The sequence below is a fragment of the Orbicella faveolata genome, unplaced genomic scaffold, assembly GCF_042242905.1.
Source record: "Orbicella faveolata isolate gen_17 unplaced genomic scaffold, um_ofav_v1 contig_35, whole genome shotgun sequence".
Lineage (NCBI taxonomy): Eukaryota > Metazoa > Cnidaria > Anthozoa > Scleractinia > Merulinidae > Orbicella > Orbicella faveolata.
In genome coordinates this window covers 17,960,376-17,981,912 of record NW_028301564.1, presented here as the reverse complement: position 1 = coordinate 17,981,912, position 21,537 = coordinate 17,960,376, and the positions used below count along the sequence as shown (strand labels likewise).

Here is a 21,537-nt window from a genome sequence, read left to right as displayed (position 1 = left end):
CTCCCGAACACCGGGCGGGCGCTCTATCCATTGAGCTACGAGAACTCATGGAGAGCAAGGTCATTTAACTGAGTTCATATATGATAGGTGTCCTGCATACTGCTAGGATCAACGCTATCGAATTCATCGAAAAATGTGATTATAATTTCTAAGTACAGTAAAAAAATGCATGTCACCTCTAATCTGGTAATTTATTCACTTTTGAATATCTAATTTGGACAAAGTTCATATTCAAAATGAAGTGAAGAAGCATACTTACTCAAAAGGGTAAAACTATTAAAAATTATTCCACAAACCGACGGCTTTGCAGTCAACCGGTCGCTGTATGACCTCATCCATGAATTAAATTTGTAAACAAATAATGGCACTAATTGCATCCGAACGTGAAGGGATGAAATATATTACCGTCTTGTTTCCGCAAGTCTTGAGGAAGCGGTCACCTTCTAAGTCTGTGATGTATATTGTTTTCAAACTCAAGCGGTACTGTCTTTGAATTTGCGGTCGCGCCGATGGAGCCATTTTAAACTTTTGACGGTTCAAAGCAATGAATATTGGCTTTTAAGAGTATAATGGCTCCTGTAGAAAATGCACTGGACACATGTCAAGTCTGTCCTAGCTTTCGTGAGGAAATCAACTCTCATTTGTCTGGATTTGTCGACTTGTATGAAAGTGAAAGTGAAACAACAATTACAAACTGGTTTCGTTATTTGTACCGAATTACGAAGCTGTATTTTTGACACGTAAAAGAAATGATACGATCCAGAACTCAAGACCAAGCTCAAAATGAAAGACGACTTACCTTTAGAACTAAAAGCAGAGGGAAAAAAGTGCAACTCCCTTCGCCACGAGCAAAACGGCCGACTACTCGACCACTAAGTACAATACAATACAATACAATGAACTCTATTTATCCACGGTGGTAATTAAAGCAATAACTGCTCATGTGGCCGTGCATTAAAATAAAGAAAAAAACGATAGATACAGTGTGCTACTTCTATTATTAAAAAATTGCAAATGTTTCTTGAAATGTGTCCTAAAAATCTTACAATCACCAGAACCCAGTCTTCTCAGTAGACCATGTGACAATCGCTTAGCTCTCGTACACAAATAAATATTTAAATAAATATCTCGGCTCCTGACAAAGTAAACCACACAAAAATCTATCTAGGATTAAAAGGACAAAATTATTCAAGGTAACCTATTGATAAAACACATTTCATAGTAGTGTTTATTTAAGGGAGCTGGTTGCTATTGAATCGTAGGCGTTGTCGTAGCCCTCTTGACGATTCGTTTCTCTACGATTCTCTGGATTGTCACATCATTATACTAGATTATCAGTGACTCTCGGCTGACATTCTCCTTTTACGTTTGCGATCCAGTTTCGTTCTCAGTTTTTTGACTAACTGACTGACTGACTGACTGGCTCGCTCGCCCGCTCACTGACTCACTGACTCACTGACTCACTGACTCGCTCACTCACTAACTCACTGACTCACTGACTCACTGACTCACTCACTGACTTACTGACTCACTGACTCACTGACTCACTGACCGACTCATTGGACTTACTGACGGAACGAACGAGACAAACGGACGAACGAAACGTTAGACTATGGGACTATTTGACTGTCAGACTATCGGACGGACGGATCTTTCCATTAGCTGTGGCTTTGATACATAGGGTACCCAACAAATAGACTGCGGGGCGAGAAGTTAAGCCGCGAGTCTCGAGGGTCTTTCCACACAACGCTCACCGCTCGAATATTATCTTCGTTTCCTCAGTTGTTCCCTGCGGTTTTTAGAACAAAAGAGAGACTACTCGCCGTCTACCCAACAGTGTCGTTGAGGCCCAAACTGTTACCTAGTATGGACCGTTGTTCACGGAAAAGGTAACCTCCCATACGCAGGCCAGTTTCCTCTTATAACTTTGTATGATTGGGTAGTGTCTAGATGACTCATATTTAGTCATCTGTAGTCATATGATGACTCAAATTTAGTGTTTAAGATATGTCGGTTAATTATAAAATCAGCCCGTCGATCATGTTGGGAAAAGGAGAAAAATTACCTATATGTTTGTTTGGCTCGGATGTTTTGACAGAGCCTCTTGAATACCTAAATGTGAAAGTTTATCCTATACCCTTTGTATACTTCAGCTCGTGAAATCATTATGCATGTACATCTAGCCTGAAATGAGTCCCCCCTTTCGATCGGAGCCTCCCCGTGTTTCATTATAGAGAGTCCCAGCCACCTCGGGCTGTGATACCATCCTCAACTCTACTCCTTAGCTTTTCTCCTGGCTCGTTATCACTTATAAAAAGCCAAACATTCTTACAAGTGAAAATAATCAGTTATACCTATTTCACTGTCGTCAAATTTGTGCTTTTCCCATCGAAATCAACGAACTCCATTCCAAGGAATCCGTCTCGTCCCTTTGATTTTCATTCCCTTGCTACATTCTTGTATCCCTTTCTAGTGTTAATGAAGGATGGAGACAAAACAAAATATTTGAACCGAGCAGCTTTTATTTATCATCTTCTTTGATTGTTCTAATAATGTTTTGTTTAAGGTCACAATCAAGTCCCGCGTCAAGAGTATCAAATTTATTCCTACTACTTGTAATCAAGCCAGTCGTTCCTGTTGGAAAAAGGAAAAAGAAATTGAAGTTACCATGGAGCATACAACGGATGGTTATGGTTATTCCATAAGACTCGTTTTTAAAATGGCGTCCACAACAAACATTTGTGTGGCAGCATAAGCTCAAGGCTATTTAAAATAGCATCCTTTTTCCCTATAGCTGTCAGTCACATGAGAATTTAATTTGAATGTGTAACCATTTGCATAACCTGCCTAGAAATGTTTTCTCTACCTTTCTCTGCTCGTGCGTTTATAGGTAACTGGTCCTATTCATATTTCTGCGGAGCTGCAGGAGGATCATCATGCAGTGGGGAGGGGGGAGTTGTTTAGATCTACAAAACGTGATTACGGATAATAAAACAGCCCTAAGAAAATACGCGCGCTGATTGGTTAAAAATCGCGTTTTTTTTAAACAATTAGATTATGAGCTCGAGATTTCTATCGCTGATAGTTTGCGAGGGCGCAGCCCGAGTCAACTATCACACAGAGAAATCGAGAGCGACTAATCTAATTGTTTTAGTATAAATCTACTAGTCGCTCAAAACTTTATCTAAAAGCTCTTCAAATACACTTCGAAAACGCCAAGAAGCGGCCTTCACTTTGTTAAGAAGCGCACACTGCTACGCTACTCACTATCTATCACAGAATAGATAGTGAGCAGAGAAGCCAATCAGAGAACAGCATTCGTGATAGAACGCTAGTAGATTTACACTAAAACTCGTTAGAAACATGGTACAAGTTTTCTATTCCTTAATTGTACAATAAACTATTTATAGATTCTAACGTCTGTAAATTCAAACAGGTCTTTTATCATCACAGCGATAGCCGTGGTTGAGGTTAGCTTGCACCACTCTTGCGTTTTGGCTGGCAATTGGTATTACTGAGTGTCAATGGTGACGCAAGAATTTCACTAACGAGATTATAATGATGGTAGATAGAATCAACACTAGTTAAGTATTACATTCATACCCAGGGCAGCAGCACACTGCCAACTGGGGCCCTGAACAGTGGTTCATAGGGCAAATAAAACTGGGACAGGGCCACACATTTGAGTCCATAGGGCGTGGTATACATTCCGCACCTTTCACACGTGCACAAGGTTCTGTAGACAAGAAAAGTTTTTCTTTTGTTAGCCATTAAAGGGTCATGCCTAACAACAGGGGGTACTCCACACAGTTTTTGCTAGGGGTGTGAGGCCCGAACCTTGAAACCTGTACCCTATTTTAGACCAAAATCTGTGATTTTCCACACCCTATTTCAGCCATTTGAGATGGGCTACATATTTGCCACTGTTGATGCAAAAATAAAATAGCTCCTTCTAAAGAAAATACCCAATACCAAGCCATACCCTATTTAGACCAAAATGGTCAAAATCTATACCTGTTTTAGACTAAAACCGCTCAAACACCATACCCTTTGGTGCTGCATATACCTATATAGCCCATATAAGGGAGTACCGCCCCGTCGTCCCCCGGGGGGGGGGGGGGGAAGGCTAACACAACCAGAGAAACACTTTGGTTTTAATTTTCATGTCTCCGGCTTTGTTGAAAGAAACAATCCTAACAACAAACGATGGTCATAGAAAGGAATACCCATGTACTGTCATACCTGGCTCACGAAAACGCTTGGCATTAATGGACTTCTCTTGTTGGTTTTCTGGCTGTGCGCCCTGCACGGTGATAATCCCCAGAACAATCAGGAACAGGCACACATTCATTGTTTTACTGCAACAGAAAATAGGGTGGTGAGAATGTTTATCAATAGCGAGGCATGAAGATAGCCAAACATGCAAATGGTAGCAACGAAAGTCACTGACTGTTTCGTCTTGCAGTGGCTAGTAAGATAACTGTACATAGTTTGACTCAGGAAAGGAAAAAGCAAATGGAAATTGGACATTAAAACACCCAGTAAAGAAAAGCTTTGATTGCTAAATTCCAACTTCACCGGCACTTCGAACAGAGCGCTTCTTGTGTTAAAAGCATCATTAGTCCTTAGAACATAATTCCTAATGGAGCTACTAATTAAGCCAATCGTTTCTCACATTTTGCGTTCACCGTTCATAACGATTTCGTTTCAGCATTGGCCGCTTTTATACTAGAGGACGCATTATCTGTCGAGAAGGATAATGCGTCCTCGCCGTTTTTATACTAAAGACGCATTATCCTTTTGGACGAACTTGGGCAAACATTTGTATTTCGTCTTCGGGCACAAGACAAATTAAACGTCTAGACGAACTATCCTTCGAAATTCTTCTTGAACGACGCACTACGAGAGATAGTTCGTCTGGACGTAGAATACGTCTTGTGCCCGTCTTTATACTGGAGACGCATAACCAGACGAACTACGAATATATGCCCAAGTTCGTCCAGATGGATAATGCGTCTTTAGTATAAAGACGGCCAATTATGTGAGAATAAAATGCTTGATATAATACCACGTCACTTTGACGAGTTAAAGACGAATCGGTACTCAAAATTTACAAAATAAAGCGTCATAAGGGAACACGTAATCATGAAATTTTGCTCAATTTTGGAATGAGGAATGCTATTACACGACCTTGAAAACAGATGCTGATTTTTTTTTTTTTTGGAAGTCCTTTTGGTCAATCTCATATTTTTTTATTCCTAAGAATAGTTCTGGTGTTTAATCAACACTCTGCCAACGTCTTTGCTATCAGAATAATGTCAACAATTACTTCAAGTTTAAATTTCAAAAATGCTTCAAAATAACAAATTATTCGACATCACCACAGCTGTTTCAATACGCTGATATACACTGAAGCCTTTCCTCAGCTTTAGTTGTTTCGCTTAATTAAAACCATTGTTTGAAATTAACAAGCTACTTTGCGTCGTTTTTACTCAATTTGTACCAAATTCAATATTTTATCATCAATAACAAATCTAAAATAATTTTTGCTATCTATAAATACTTTATTTTACTTCATTGATCATACGGCAGCTAAATTATTATTCCACGTCTACACAGCTGCCTCAATGTGCTAATAAGCTAAATTTAATCATATTTTCTTGCATTGATCGCATTTTTAATCTCATTTTTTTTTCTCCATTTTATCGATCTTTGCGTGAGATTCAAATAATCTTTATTTTTTTCATTTCTTCTTCACTTTATTCTAGCTAGCTAATATTTGAGAAAATCAAAGATTATTCAATATGAGCACATTTTCCTGGATGTGCTATTAAGCCAAGATACCATAATTTGCGTCTCTTTTTTCTATATTTCGGACACAGTGTAAATCCATGCAGTATCTTTGTTTCACTTTTTCAGTCCAACATTTTATCATCAACGCAGTTGCTTCGTTGCACTTAGTAACCATTATCTACTATGCATGTTTGCGATCAAGGTGAATGCAGGCTATTTCTCCAATTGATAACATATCTTATTTTGCTTCATTTTTATCTAATCTGCGCAAAATTCAAACTATTTTTTAACAAACGAAAGACATTACGTCGCTGCACTTTTTGATCACATTTTTGCTACATGCAGACCATCTTGAAAAATTCGTTCATTTCTCTTTTATTTGAGAAATAGTATTTCCAAATTATTTGTTAACTGCTTCATGACCTTAGATGAAAAATGCCCGCGGTGGATTTTTCACGAAACGCGCAAAATGTCAATAGTCTTGAATTAAAACATTATTTTCTTATTAATGTTGTATCATTAAGTCTAGAACACACTTTCTATTGTAACATCTTTTCTAGGTATCACAAACTAGCTAGAAATGTCTCAAAAATGACGCACGCACTACTTTTGTCAGGCATTAATTTACAGCCTTTTGCAAAAAAAGAAAAATCAGGCTTATCCCAGCTAAAAATTCAAGTCCAGGCGGTGATTCAAGGTTTAATTGCAGAGAAGGTACTAAAATCTGATGTAAATTAATTCGCTGGATTGATATATTGAGACTAAATACTATTGATGTCTTTACCTTTCACTTCGCACTTTTCAGGAATAAGTCACAGCCCGATGTCAAAGCGCCTTCTTTATTTTTAAGTGCTGAGTAGAAGTGTTGAAAATTTCTCTGATTTAAACAATTAAGGCTTCATTATTAACGTTTAGCTTTCGCGTGACTCGAGCAGCCGTCCGTCTTTTGTAATATGACTGACGTACATCACTTCAGAGCATTCACACATCTGCATGTCGTTGCTCGACTACAAAAACCTAACAGTCTGGTATACTTTCCTGTTCATATATCCCCAAAGCCTTCGATGTTTAATCCAGACTTGATCCTGCTTGTGTTTCAATTCTTTTTCATTTTTTAACTTCACAGAAAAACCTTTCTGTTGTCCAAATTAGTTTAACAGCGACTACCAAAAATACAAAGGACTATAACAAATTCCATGAATTAGATGGAATCAGCGTGTATAGTATTCCAAGAACAAGACTGCCCATTGCTAGCTTGAAGCTTATTATTTAATTAAAAGGACATCCAAGGGAGAAATTTTAGCAAAAACCTGCAACGTTGTCTTTCTATTGTTTAGGACCTTTAAAAAGGGATGTTTGGGGTGTCCTAAAGGCTTGCTTAAACTAATCCAGCTTTATCTGTTCTGATCCTAGAGTGAGCTTATAATTAATTGGCAAAAGCTTTTCAGGTCTAATTACGGAATCTAATTCCACGAATGTCGTCAATTAAACTTTCAAGCTGCTGTTGCCTTTCCGAAAATTAAAGCTGACTTCTCTTCAGTCCTGCTACACTCATGGTATCAAAAAATTGCCCAATCATTGGTGAACAAGTTGTTATCATTTTCGTGACACACTAATTCATGATAGCAACAGTATGATCTGTTAAAAACACCCTTGAATAAAGCTTTAGGGGCTTATAATTAAAAACAGCAAGGTGAATTTTTTTTATATTATCAAATTTTGATAAGTATGATAAGGCGCAAGTTTTGGCAAAGTTTAAAAAAATTCTGAACATAGGGTTCAGAGCCACCTTAAATTTTCAAAACTTTAAGGTGGCTCTGAACCCTATGCACAAGTTATTTTCAAACTTTGCCAAAAGTTGCGTCTTATTATGCTTATCAAAAATTGATGATATAAAAAAATTTCACAGTGCCGTTTTTGAATTATAAGCCCCTAAAGCTGTAATTAAGTTATTTTAGCAGCTCATACTGTTGCTATGGTAACCTATTGTGTCATCAAAATGATATCAACGTGTTCACCAATGATTGGGCAGTTTTTTGATACTGTGGTTGTAGCATCAAGTGACAAAGAGTGTTATAACAACCCATCAAAATCTAGCTGCTGAAAACTGTTTTGAGCCACCTTAAGCGTGCATAAACGAATAAAGTGTCTTCTTCCCTTGTTTCCAAAATTATAACTATGAAGCTGTACCTATGTCAAATTTTCTTGGTCAACAGTCGAGCTTTGTTTGCTAGAGCGCTTGAAGAAATCGAAACCAGACAAGCCGTTGTTGGGATAAAGTGAAAACCTCTCTGAAACCCGTCGCGCGGGTAGATTGTTCTCTCTGCAGGAGTTCCAATTCTCTTGAAAATAACATTTTTTCAGGCTTTCTTAGTTACTGAGAATATTACTCTCTTACCAATTGCTCTCTCGCCGTTCTTGCCAATCTCGCATACATTTCATTTCATATATATTAACAACACTAAGCAAACAACTTCTCGGCTTAAAACAAAGCTTAGTTGATTTATGTTCCCTGGCACGTCATCCCTAGTGAAAACACGTATTTTGCTAATATATCAATTTGAAATTGATTGACAGCTGTTTTTTTTTTTCTGGACAAAATTGAAACACGTGTAGGCGTTAGAGGGTAACCCGGAGAGAACTAAAGTTCATCAGAGTAGAATTTTCTAGTTACAGCTGAGTTGCTATAGTGACAAACACAAATTTTCAGTGACTTTAATTTGCGTGTGCACCAAGAATACAGTTATCTGTCGGCGAGGCCGACGTTCGTTAAACGTGAAATAAGCGTTTGGCGAGGGCGGATAATAATGGTCAAGGTCGATATTTTATTACATTATTCATTTTACAAGCAGTCTGACCGCCAATCATGCATGCTTCTAAGTATTCCATTCTTCGTTTCTTTGATATTCTGATCAATTAACATTTGGTAACTTTAATTTAAAGATTTGTCTGTTTTAGTTGCGCTTTCTTTGTTTTTCACCCACTCCACAGCAGTGGCACATTATTTTTCACGCTGTTTCTTTTTTGTTTCTTTTTTTCCGTCATGTTATTTTTTGGTTTTCGTCACGTTAATTAACTCAAGCGTAGGCCGTTTCTGCAATAATTAAAGGTAGATTTGGAAAAAAATCTATATTTAAGCCCTCATGGTTAGCTAGGATAGGCAGCACTCTTTAAATTTGGTTATTAGCTCAACTGGTGCAATAATGAGTAACATTAATAATGGTGCATTGTCGTTGTCACGGTACAATTCGTTGCCATAGTCCGGCAGCGTAACAGGCAAATAATGCTCTCTGGATACAAACAAGCATGAAATATGGCACACTGATAGCGGTCGCCAATTGAGCCTACGATTGGGTAGACTATTATATGTAATAAAGTAACGGTACAATTAATAAACGGCCTGGTGAATTCCATTTTTTTCTCATAGATGATCGAATTTTGATAAGCAGCTTTTGCAATTATGTACGTAGGGTTCAGAGCCATTTCAAATTTTCGAAAATTTAGGGTAGCTTAGAGCCTTACCTACAAATGTTTTTTTAACTTTCAAAAAAGGTAAAAGGAAAGTAAACCTTCCATACACAGGCCAGTTTGTCTAGATGACTCATACTTAGCGGTAATATTCGTTTGTTTTGGGTGTCATGTTTTTAACAGAGCCTCTTAAATACCTAAATGTGAATGTTTACACGATACCCCTTTTATATTTCATTCCTCGGGGTCTCTCCGTGTTTCATTATTGAGAGTTCTCAACACCACTCCTTAGTTTTTGTCCTGACTCGTTAACATTTTTGAAACGCCAGACATTCTTAGAAGACATTCAGTGTAAACAATTAATCATCCCTGCTTCACGCGTTATGTGCTACTTCCATCAAATTTGTGATTTAAGTGTCTGCACCCAAACTCATCGCGCCTCTTGATTTTAGAGTTTCTCATTTTTCTTCTTCTTTTTCTTCTTCTTCTTCTGCTTCTTCTTCTTCCTCTTCTTCTTCTTCTTTTTCTTCTTCTTCGTCTTCTTTTCTTCTTCTTCTTCTTTTTCTTCTTCTTTTTCTTCTTCTTCTTCTTCTTCTTCTTCTTCTTCTTCTTTTTCTTCTTCTTCGTCTTCTTTTCTTCTTCTTCTTTTTCTTCTTCTTCTTCTTCTTCTTCTTCTTCTTCTTCTTCTTTTTGTTCTTCTTCTTCTTCTTCTTCTTCTTCTTTTTCTTCTTCTTCTTCTTCTTCTTCTTCTTTTTCTTCTTCTTCGTCTTCTTTTCTTCTTCTTCTTTTTCTTCTTCTTCTTCTTCTTCTTCTTCTTCTTCTTTTTGTTCTTCTTCTTCTTTTTCTTCTTCTTCTTTTCTTCTTCTTCTTCTTCTTCTTTTTCTTCCTCTCTTCCTCTTCCTTCTTTTCTTATCTAGCGTTAATGGACGGTGGAGACGAAACAAAACATATGAATTTCTAGGCTTTTATTTATCATCTTCTTGGATTGTTTTCATTTTTCTTTAAGGTTACAATTTAGTCCCGCGTAAAGAAAACCCAAATTTACTCCTCCTTCTTGTCCTTCAGAGTTTAAAATGCCGACCGGTTAATTAAAAATCAACCCATCGTCCCTGTTGGAAAAAGAAAACAGAAATTGAATTTACCATGGAGCATACACTTCAGATGTAGACCATGTTACTGAGGAATCAAGCCAAGTAATTCGATGTTTACGTCATTAAAATTTATGGTTATTCCATAGACTCGCTTTTAAAATGGCGCTCGCAACAAACATTTCTGCCATTGCCAACATAAGCACAACGTAAAGGACGATCTAGACCTTGATCTCCTCTTGCACAAGGCTATTTAAAATACCATTCATTTTTTGAACAGCTGTCAGTCATACATTCATGAAAATTTGAGTTGTGTAAGTTTTTGCATAGCCTGTTGGAAATGTTTTCTGTGCCTTCCCCTGCTCGTTCATACAATATAGCTAAACTGATGATATTTTGTCAAAAATACATTTATATGTCGTAGGTCGTGTTCTACTGGGATCAACCGTTTGTGGTTGGGTTGGTTGAGTTTTTTCGTGTTCTATTGGAGGAAAACCGTTTTCGGCTGGTTTGGTTGATCAACTTTTTCAACCGACCTCAAACCAGGTTGAAACGGTCGAAAAAGCATTTGCGTGATAATGTCGCGAGATTGTAGCTCGGGTAAAGAATATTCCCAGGAGTTGCTGCGTCGCAGCCGAAAACGGTTGAAAAAGCGTTTTATTGAGAAACGTCAACCTTATCAATCCAAACCGGTTTCGGTTGAAACGGTTGATCCCAACAGAACACGACCTAAAATTGTCATCTGTTGTTACTCCGTGGACAGGATGCTTTGCTGCGCGGCTATTCATATTTCTGGGGAAAAACACTGGGATAAGCGGTGAGGATTATTTTGATTTACAAAACGTTATTACGAATTGCGCAATAAAATATTTATAGATTCTAGCGTCTGTAATTCAAACAGGTCTTTTCTTATTACAGCGAGAATAGCCGGGGTTGAGGTTAACTTGCACCGCCCTTGTGTTTTGGCAGGAAATTGGTATCACTGGGTGTGAATTTTGACCATAGTTAATAGAGGGGAATGGTTATGAAGCTCGGCAAACATCGAAGGACCAAACAAAGATAACAAGATTTAGTAATAATAATAGTAATAATAGTAATAATAATAATAATAATAATAATAACAATAATAATAATAATAGTAATAGTAATAATAGTAATAATAAATAGTATTTTTATAGCGCCTATCCAAGCGCTTTACGTTGGATGATCCACGACTGCGCACAATCTTTTGTTTTGCACTCATTTACGCATTACGTAACCAAAACGTTTGTATTGGTTAGTTACACAGTCAGAAATAAACAACTATTGTGTTTTGTGCGCGATCAAGGCCAAAAATTAGAAAAAAACATACAACAAAGAACTTTGTCGGCTTTCAGAACCATTCCCCTGTATTAACTGTGATGATGACCCAAGAATTTTACTGACGAGGTTATAACGATGGTAGATAGAATCTACACTAGTTAGGTATTTTATTCATACCCAGGACAGCAGCACACTGTGTATTGGGACTCTGGACAGGGATTCATAGGGCAAATAAAATTGGGACATGGCCACACACTTGGATCCATCGGGCGTGGTCTACATTCCCCACCATTCAAACGTCTACAAGGTTCTGTAGAAAAGAAAAGTTGGTCTTTTTTTAGCCTTACAAGAGTCATGTCCGACACAACCAGAGAAACATTTTGGTTTTAATTTCCATGTCTCCGGCTTTGCTGAAAGAGAAAATCCTGACAACAAACGATGATCACGAAAAGCAATACCCACACACTCTCATACCTGGCTCATGATAGCGCTTGGCTTTAGGGTTCATAGACTTCTGTTGGTTTTCTGGCTGTGCGCCCTGCACAGTAATAATCCCCAAAGTAATCAGCAACAGGCACAAATTCATTGTTTTACTGCAACCAAAAAACAATGAAGTATGCTCATGCTATCAGTAAAAGTCGCTGATTGTCTCGTCTTGCTGTGATTAGTCAGATTACAGTACAAAGTTTGACTCAGAAAAAGGAAAAAGCAAATGGAAATTGGAAACCAAAACACTCAGTAAAGAAAAGCTTTGTTAACCAAATTCCAACTTCATCAGCAATTAAACAGAGAGGTAACTTGTCGGTAAAAGCATCTTAGTCCTTAGAAAGTAACTCCTATTGGAGCTACTGAAAGCAGTTAAATCACCCCTTTCTAAAATTTGTCTTCGCCGTTTATACTGATTTCGTTTCAGCACTATATGAGAACAAAATGCTTGATATAATACCACACGTCAGCTTGCATTTGATAAGTAAAATAGGAATCGGTACTCAAAATTTGCAAAACAAAGCGTTATAAGGGAAAACGTAATCAAGATGCTTTGCTAATGAATTTTGGGATGAAAAATGCTCCTAAGCTATCTTAAAGACAGATACTGATTTTTTTCACAAGCTGGGTAAAATAATCAGTAAATCGTGTAATCAGTCACGTAATATTTTAATTCCTAAGACATGGTCTGGTGTTTATTCAACATTCTATCAACTTTTTAACTATCATAACAATGTCAGCAATTATTTCAAGTTTAAATTTCAAAAACGCTACAAAATAATAAATTATTTAACATCATCACAGCTGCTTCAATGCGCTAATTTAAACTGAAGCCATTCTTTAACTTTAGTCTATTTAAAACTAATTTTTTGTAATTAACAACCTATTTTACTTCACGTCGTTTTTGTCCAATTTGCACCAAATCTAACATTTTTATAATCAGTAACAAATTCAAAGCATTTTCACTATCAATAAATATCTTATTTTACTTCATTTTGTTACCATACAGTAGCTAAATTTCTATTCCACATCGACACAGCTACCTCAATGCATTAACAAGCCAAATTTAATTCTATTTCCTTGCATTCATCGCATTTTCAAAAGCTACTAAATATCTATTTTAAAAAACGAATTATGGCTATTTGCGTGAGATTCAAGTAGTCTTTATTTTATTTTATTTTTTTATTTTTTCATTTTTTCCTCACTCTACGTTAGCTAGTATTTGGACAAATGAAAGATTATTCCACATAAACACACCTTTCTGAATGCGCTATGAGCCAAGATACCACGATTTGTATATTTCCGATACAGTGTAAATCCATACATTATCTTTGTTTCACCTTTTCAATCCCACGTTATATCATCAACACACCTGCTTCATTGCACCTACTAAGCATCCCTTACTATATATGCGATCAACAATATAGACTGTTTCTCAGATTAATAACATTATGTCCTATTTTGCTTCATTTTTATCTAATCTGCGCAAAATTCAAACTATCTTTTAATCAACGAAAGACATTACTTTGCTGAACTTTTTATTCATATATTTGCTAAATATATCAGACCATTTTAAAATTCGCTCAAGTCTACTTTCTTTGCAAAACGGTGTCTTTGCATGTTAGTGATAATATAGATGAGGCTTAGAAGTAAAATGCCCGCGGTGGATTTTGCAGAGGAACCTTGGTCTATTTGTTAACGCACAAAATATCAATAGTCTTGAATGCAAAACATATTTTCTTAATGTTGTATCATCAAGTTTAGAACACATTTCCTATTAATTGTAACATCTTTTTTAGGTATCACAAACTAGCAAGAAATGTCTCAAAAATGACGCTGTTATTACAGCCTTTTGCAAAAAGGGAAAACTCAGGCTTATCCCAGCTGAAAGTTCAAGTCGAGGCCGTGATTCGAGGTTTAATTGCATAGGAAGTAATAAGCTCTGATGTAAATTAATTCGCTAGAATGATACATTGAACTAAACACTATTGATGTCTTTACCTTTCTCTTGGCACTTTTCAGGAATAGTCACAGCTCGATGTCAAAGCGCCCTCTTTAAGTGCTGAGTAGAAGTGGTGAAGATTTCTCTGACTTAAACAATTAAGGTCTCATTATTAATGTTTAGCTTTCGCGTGACTCGAGCAGCCGTCAGTCTTTTGTAATATGAATGACACACATCACTTCAGAGCATTCTTACATCTGCATGTCGTTGCTCAACTACAAAAACCTAACAGTCTGGTATACTGTCTTCTTCATTTATCCCCAAAGCCTTCGATGTTAATCCAGGCTGTTAATCCTACTCGTGTTTCAATTCTTTTTCATATTTTTACTTGACAGAAAGACTCTTTCTGTAGTCCAAATCAGTGCACTCTCAGTGTAACAGCGACTAACAAAAATACAAAGGACTGTAACAAATTCCATATATCTCCTTTATCGCATGCAAGCTTCTGTAATATTTCGTCTTTAATTCATCCGTGTTCGTCATTTCACGGTGTTGAAGCTGAACATATTTCTTAAAGTGAAAATGTGCGGTCAAGATCTGATTTTCTAGTTACGTCATCAGATTTCTTCTTCTCTTATCCTAAGGCGAAGTCCTTAGTTGAACGTACACTGGGTATCAATCACATTAAATTTCATTAATACTGATTGGCGCAGATTGGCGCGGATCTTCAGTTTAGAAAAGAGACATTTTGTGAACTACTGTCAACTTGGTAAAGTTGATCCTGCTGTGATAGTAAACTCGTGATAAATTACTAGATATCATCCCCTCTAGTAAGGGAATATTACAACCGTGAAGGCTTTTTTAAAACTTCAAAAAGCTTAGATACACTTACAGAACTGTCAGATACTCGTGAAAAAATAGTTTGTGGCAAGTCTGACTCGGAGTTGCGTCTCGGGCATTTGGCATTCGTTAGAATTTAACAGCAAACTAGTTGAGTATCGTGCTCAAAGTCACGTTCGCGAATTCAAACCCAGAGAGGGGGGGGGGGGAACTCACATATGAGAAGAACAGGGTTGCTCGTCGGAAATTTTGAAAAGAAACCCCAAGAGGTACCAAGATCCTGTTTTGTGGGCGTGGCTTGAAATGTTTTCACCTCTAAGAGGTACCGATTCTAAAACAACACACTATCTCCTGTAATATTTATTTCGGCTCAATACACTAAAAGATACTACGAAAGCTCCCGCTTTGGATGTTTTCAGGCTATACCCTAAGAGGCACCAAAACCGCGTTTTTAACCCCTTAAAGGTACGACGAGCACCCCCGTCCATTTAATAGGGGAGTCCCCCATCCCCGGGAATTCAAGATGTTAGCAGTCTGGCCTTCCACCGCAAAAAGATTCCCAATACACAGGTTAGAAGTTATTACGTAAAAGAGGTCACGCGACCTTCTGTATTTCCATATATAGCCTTAAATAATTAAGGAGTTCATCCATTCAGGACAGAAACAGTTGCCCTTAAAAGTGGTTAAACATTTCTTGTGGTTAGTTTTCCGTGATAGCTCACTATCCTTGGCCCATTTTAGAAATCATCTTTAGCAAGCCTGTGACGTCACGAATCACGTGACCACCATAAGTTTAAGGATGTCGAATTTTGTTTGTGGTACGTTTTTGGCTCCCTCTGGGAGACGTTGACGTTGCTTTAGATCAAAAACAGTTTTATCTTTGCGGGTGTCTGCACGGCATATAAGCCATGCCGTAACATGCTTGAGGATAAAGAAAGTGGACTCTTCACGTGTTAAACCTGTTTGATCACCTGTTATCTGCTGATGCAAAGTAAACTAATTATTTGACACGTTTGGTGGAATATTAATTATGTTAAAACTAATTCAATTCATGTCATTTTATTTCCTTCAAGAACACAACTTATAATTTTGCTAGTATTTATGGTATTCGAATTGCTCTTCGAGGATGGTGAACATGGATTGAGCTCGGTTGCCCGGATACTAAATGTGATCCCACAAATCTCGTATATTTAAACTTGAAAAATTTGCTTATGCTGATAAAACGTTAAGATCAAAAGAGTCCTTTGGAATACCTTCTCGTGCTCTCGACCAGTATGTTAAAATAGTTTTATCAGTCCGTACGACGATACGCACACGTGCTCGGGTTGCGCGTTTTGAACAGAAATCATGTATTCGTGTTACCATCGCCACTAATGACAGCCAAACGTGAAGCTAAGTGAACCAGGGCGGTTAATTATTTGCAACACGTTTCTTAGAACATTGGATGCAATAAGCTCTGCTTTGTAGGGGCAAGTTAGGAAGTAGGATGTAGGAGTCGAGTAACGAACCTTGTTAGGAACCAGGTTAGGTGAGTTAAGAACCAAGCCTACTGATTGCGTTGGACAGAGCGCAGTTCTAATCGGGTAATGGAGGAAAATCGAGTTTTCCTGTATGTATCTTTCTGCGGACACCAATTTGGCCCCCCAAAAAAATTCTTCAGGGGCGAATGACGTCATCTCCATTTTCGTCCATGTGTTTTGCTTTCGACTGTTATGCAATATTGCGGTCTTTTCAATGTTGAGACAGCTTACTGTCGACTGTAGCGGATAAGTTGTTTATTTGTAGTTTGAAGTCAGTGTTAATGGCATTTAAAAACCTTGCAGACATGTCTTCACGAAAGGGTTCGACTTTTCGTACGAACAGAAAGCTGTTGTTTGGCTTACGTGTTGTTTACCTTCTTCTCTTCGACCAAAACCAGCGCTGCTTTTGAAATGTGTACTTTTCACTTCGCGGGCCTAGATTTCTGTGTGCAAAATATGTAACATAACCCCAACGAAAGTGTTTACGTGGGAAAAGAGTTCAACTCGCACAGGATTGTTTTGGTACACCAACATGTCCTCCGTTTCATTGTTTCGGAAGTGAAAACGATCAATAGCTGTTTCCCCAAAGCAAAGGCGATTCAAGTCGTGTTCATAAACAGAATAATTGTCGTAGTTTTGGTAATAAAAGCACGTTGTCTCGCATACCGACGGAACAAGGATCGTTTGTGTCGATTTACACGGTCTCCGGTCAGTATAAAATATGGACTGCGGACTGCAGACTGCGGACTGCGGACTGCACACTGTGGACTGCGGACTGCGGACTGCGGACTGCGGACTGCGGACTGCGGACTGCGGACTGCGGGTTGCGGGCTGCGGACTGCGGACTGCGGACTGCGGACTGCGGACTGCGGACTGCGGACTGCGGACTGCGGACTGCGGACTGCGGACTGCGGACTGTGGTCTGCGGACTGCGGACTGCGGACTGGGTATAAAACAAGGACTGAGGTATAAAACATGGACTAAGCACTACGGACTGGGTATAAAACATGGATTTATGTATAGAACGCGGACTGCGGACTAAATGCGGCCTAACGACTACAGTCCGTGCTTTATACTGACCAGTCGTAACTAATATTACGTAATACATGTACAAATGAAAACAAACCCTCGCGTATGTATGTGGTTTGCGATGTATTTCATTTGTTTTCGCCCCTACTGGAGGGAGGCCAATTTCACGTCTACCTAACAGCTCGGGCACAAAATGCAGTTCGCAGAATTTTTGCTTTACCTACCAACGCTCGAACGCACTTTTTAATCTACGATTACTACTAGTATCTATCGATTAAGAACCCTACTTGAATGGAGGTCATTTTTTGGACGCAATGTTTCAGGGGATCTTGTTTCCGCTTGGCCAATCACTTTATCCAATCACATCCAATCCAACCTCGTTCCCAGGTTCCTGAGAACGAGGTTGCTTCCAATCCAAACAGTCATATAGATTGCTTTCACTTCCATTTACCTGTCGCATCATTAGATCGTGATTACGAGTGAATGTAAGATGGAGGGAGACAAGAGGTTTTATTCCTTGAATTCACAATTTTTATGATGCACTCGCCAATCGAAAGCAAGCTGGTGTAGAACTACGTGGGAAACTGAATGTCATTAAACAAGAACTAAGTTACATAGATAACATTGGACAGAAACGTGTATCCAGTGAAACAGACCGACACCACTGCTTCCAGGCGGTTATGTCTCACATCCTTGTCCATGGTCTGTCAGTACTTTTACTGTGCTGGCTAGGACTAATTATACCGATAGATCTGTGTTTCTAGCAAAAGTATTGTTGGGAATGATTTCAGATGACTTGTGCGTTATTCGGTTTGGAAATTTAACTGGAATGGAAAGCTTAAATGCGAAATCTGGAGTAACCCCCTCTCACCATTATGGGGCTAAATTTTTCTCCAATGGGACGTGTTAGTTCAGTTTGGACTCTTCCACGTAGTAGTAGCGTCAGCCTTGCTTCATTCTATAATTCTATGATAAAGTCTGTTATGCTGTATTGCATCACGCTATGGACATGTACTAGTTAAGACAATGTTCGCAATTTTATTAGATTGTAGAAGCGCTATGCGAGGGTAATTTGGATCATTCCTCAGTTGACCTTCTCAACAAGCTCTCGTAGCTCTCATTTTTTTATCGATTCAGTTATAAAGAAAGGTGTAATCGCATTTAATCGGATTGATAATCATGCCCCTGGTTATCTTGATAATTTACTGAAACTAAATAACGAGCAGAATGGTCGAGCAACAATATATGCAATTATTATGTGGCTAGCTCCGTGAGCGGGTAAGATGAATCAAATCCTCCGCTGTGATTGGCTACCCGAGCGGGCAAGATGGAGCTATCTTGCCCGCTTGGGACTACCCGCTGTGTCCCGCAAGAAAAACGTCCCAGAAAGCCATATAATAAATCCTTTATTGACCAAGCTTGTTCGGTCAAGATGGCTGGATATTGGCCTTGTTCTTTTTTTTGCGAGTTTATGGACCTCGACTCCGTCTCGATCCATAAACACGCAAAAAAAGAACTTGGCCAATATCCAGCCATCTTGACCTCACACTTGGTCAATAACCCATACATATCACCTTTTGGAGAACTAAGAGAAAAAGAGGGTGGCAAGACATTTTCTGCTACGACGAGTAAACTCTGGATCTTAACCAGGAGCCATAATCGGGGATGGAGACCGTAAGTCTCGGGATTCGCGCGCACCTATGATATGGGACAATTTTTCTATTTTTAGAACAAATTGCGCCATCCTGACGTCATATATCCGCGCGGATTCACGCACATGTCAGGGGCTCTCGCGTGGATGTTGTCACGTTGCGTGATCAAATGGTGAGAGTTAGAGATTCTCTTGCGTATTTTTCACAGCGATGGCAGGGAATAAGGCAGGGAATACGAACCAGGGCGCTTATATGAAGTTTTATGCTCTGAGCTAACGGAAAAGGTGGGCTTTTCAAGGTCGAAAACAAGACTTCAATCTCGCGCTGGGAATGAATAATAAGATCTGCTCACGCTAGTTGTAAGCTCACGCGTATGCTTAAGAATATAGCAAGAAAACTCTCTACTCTGGTATCGAGTTAATTTGTGAGTTTCTCAGACAATGTTTAATCATAAACAAAACCTGTTTTGATGGTTTCTTATTGTATCTGCTTGTTTGGTGAGTTTGCAAAGGTTTTTGAAAGGAAAGTCTGACGCGTACAATTAGCTCATTTGCATAGTGCAGCTCGTGCACTTTCAAGTCCGAGTCGGTGTTTTCAATTGTCAACAAATCTTGACAAAGATTTCTTTCGTTATCTTTTGTGTTGAGATGCTGCAACAAATTTCACGAATGCAAAAAAGGCTACTAACATCATGTGTGTTTCTTCAACATAAGCATAGTGAAGTTTTACACTGCGAAAATGAAAATAGACAAGTAGTTTTTATAACTCGATCAACAAAATCGAAATCGTTATTCCAAGTTGATTAAAGAAAGCGTCATCGTAATTTTGCTGATTGTTTCTGCTTTATTCACATATTTTCAGCTTAGCTTTTAATATGTTCTCAAACATTTATCAATCTCAAACATATTTAAAAACTATAGAGCTATTGTTTGAGTTCGATGTACGCTTTCACACGAAAGTGCGGCGGAAGTACAATTTGTCATGTTTACTGACTGTACAAAACACGCATCGGCGGGCGCTCTCATTCATCGACAACAGAGAATTTACTGGATCTTTACACGAATAAAACTGAGCAGTATCTACGGACGTAAAGTTATTAAGCCTCGATGAAACATCAAGCGTTGCTTACAATTCAAGCGGAACTCAAGCTAGCAATTATTTTGTTTTACTTTTCGGTCGCGATAGACTGACAAGCGTGTGGCAAGAGGAGCTATGAAACTATGAAGTCCTGAAGCTCTGCTATATCTAAATATATCCAGCTAGTTTTTTGCTGTGTAATGGAAAAGCTGTTAATCTTCAACATATGTGAAATTTAAAGTGGAGTAATGTACAGCTCATGTAAAAGAAGCATCAGTCGGAACACAACTTGGTCAGCGATATATATAAGCTTACAGCGGAACATACCTAAATTCGACACTGTCTTACTTCACTCAAACTGGAGCAGCTTACGACGAAAATACTTAAGCAAAACTCCAACAGACGTAAACGCGTTGAGTTGTGGGGCAAAAACATGAAACATTTCGGGAATTTCGGACGCCATTTCCCCCGCGCGACATCCGCAAAAATCCTCGCAACATGCACGCGCGTGTGCCGCAGGTGATGGCGCAATTTGTTCTAAAAATAGAATTATTGTCCCATATCATGGGGACAAACCCAATACTTGAAATGGCGCGTGCTTACGGTCTCCGTCCCCGATTATGGCTCCTGTCTTAACTTAATTCTGTAATTGTTTGTCGTATATCTCCCGTGTTTTTACATACACTGTTCTTTGGGTTACCTGTGGTTCTTGGGTGCCCTGTCTATAGTCTCAATTTTTGCTTGTCACAATGATTTTGAGCAAGTGTGTGTCCAGTGGTGTCATCATAATTTCGATATAAACAGAGGAGGCAATGAAATTTTCGATATTTTGGCGCTTTTGGTTTAAATTTAATTTGAACAAAGTTTATTTTAAGTTTCTTTCATACTTTAATCTTACGTTCGGAATTTTAGGTGTTTTAAAGTGAACGTAGTAGACACGCACGCGTCAGTTTCTGATAGGCATCTCATCGAGACTTCGCTTCCGGAATTAAATATCTTGTGTTTAACCTGGTGTTTGTATTGTATCATGCGATACAATATGTAAGCTGTTTTTGTGTGTTTATAAATTTAGAAAATTACTACATCACTTCAGAAAATTCAAAGGAGTATTTTTTATTTACATAATGTAAGAGAAAGCGTAGAAGTAATTCTGCAGTTTTGTGGAGGACATCAGCCAGTTTCACACCGCCGGCGGCCGCGACGCTAATAATTGTGTAAATAAGAAAATCTACTTCCCTCTGATTACTACTTAACTGACCTATTTATTGCAGTGCCATTTGTACAGGACGAAAATTCACCTTTTACTAGACTATTTTAAAATACTTAATTTCGTGTTTTGG

At 38.4% G+C, this 21,537-nt stretch overlaps 2 protein-coding genes across 2 annotated transcripts; both read right to left on the bottom strand.

Annotated features, from left to right (window-relative positions):
- Positions 1 to 2,502: 2,502 nt before the first annotated feature.
- On the bottom strand, positions 2,503 to 6,992 carry LOC110055542 (small cysteine-rich protein 8-like). The gene is made up of 4 exons (XM_020761935.2): positions 6,578 to 6,992; positions 4,243 to 4,358; positions 3,604 to 3,736; positions 2,503 to 2,634 (listed from the first exon to the last, which is right to left on the bottom strand). The coding sequence occupies exons 2-4, from the start codon at positions 4,349 to 4,351 to the stop codon at positions 2,610 to 2,612; spliced, it is 267 nt and encodes an 88-aa protein (XP_020617594.1). The 5' UTR covers positions 4,352 to 4,358; positions 6,578 to 6,992; the 3' UTR covers positions 2,503 to 2,609.
- A 3,219-nt stretch (positions 6,993 to 10,211) lies between these two features.
- Positions 10,212 to 14,240, bottom strand: LOC110055610 (uncharacterized). The gene is made up of 4 exons (XM_089273734.1): positions 14,139 to 14,240; positions 12,126 to 12,244; positions 11,829 to 11,961; positions 10,212 to 10,370 (listed from the first exon to the last, which is right to left on the bottom strand). The coding sequence occupies exons 2-4, from the start codon at positions 12,235 to 12,237 to the stop codon at positions 10,346 to 10,348; spliced, it is 270 nt and encodes an 89-aa protein (XP_089129860.1). The 5' UTR covers positions 12,238 to 12,244; positions 14,139 to 14,240; the 3' UTR covers positions 10,212 to 10,345.
- Positions 14,241 to 21,537: the final 7,297 nt, after the last annotated feature.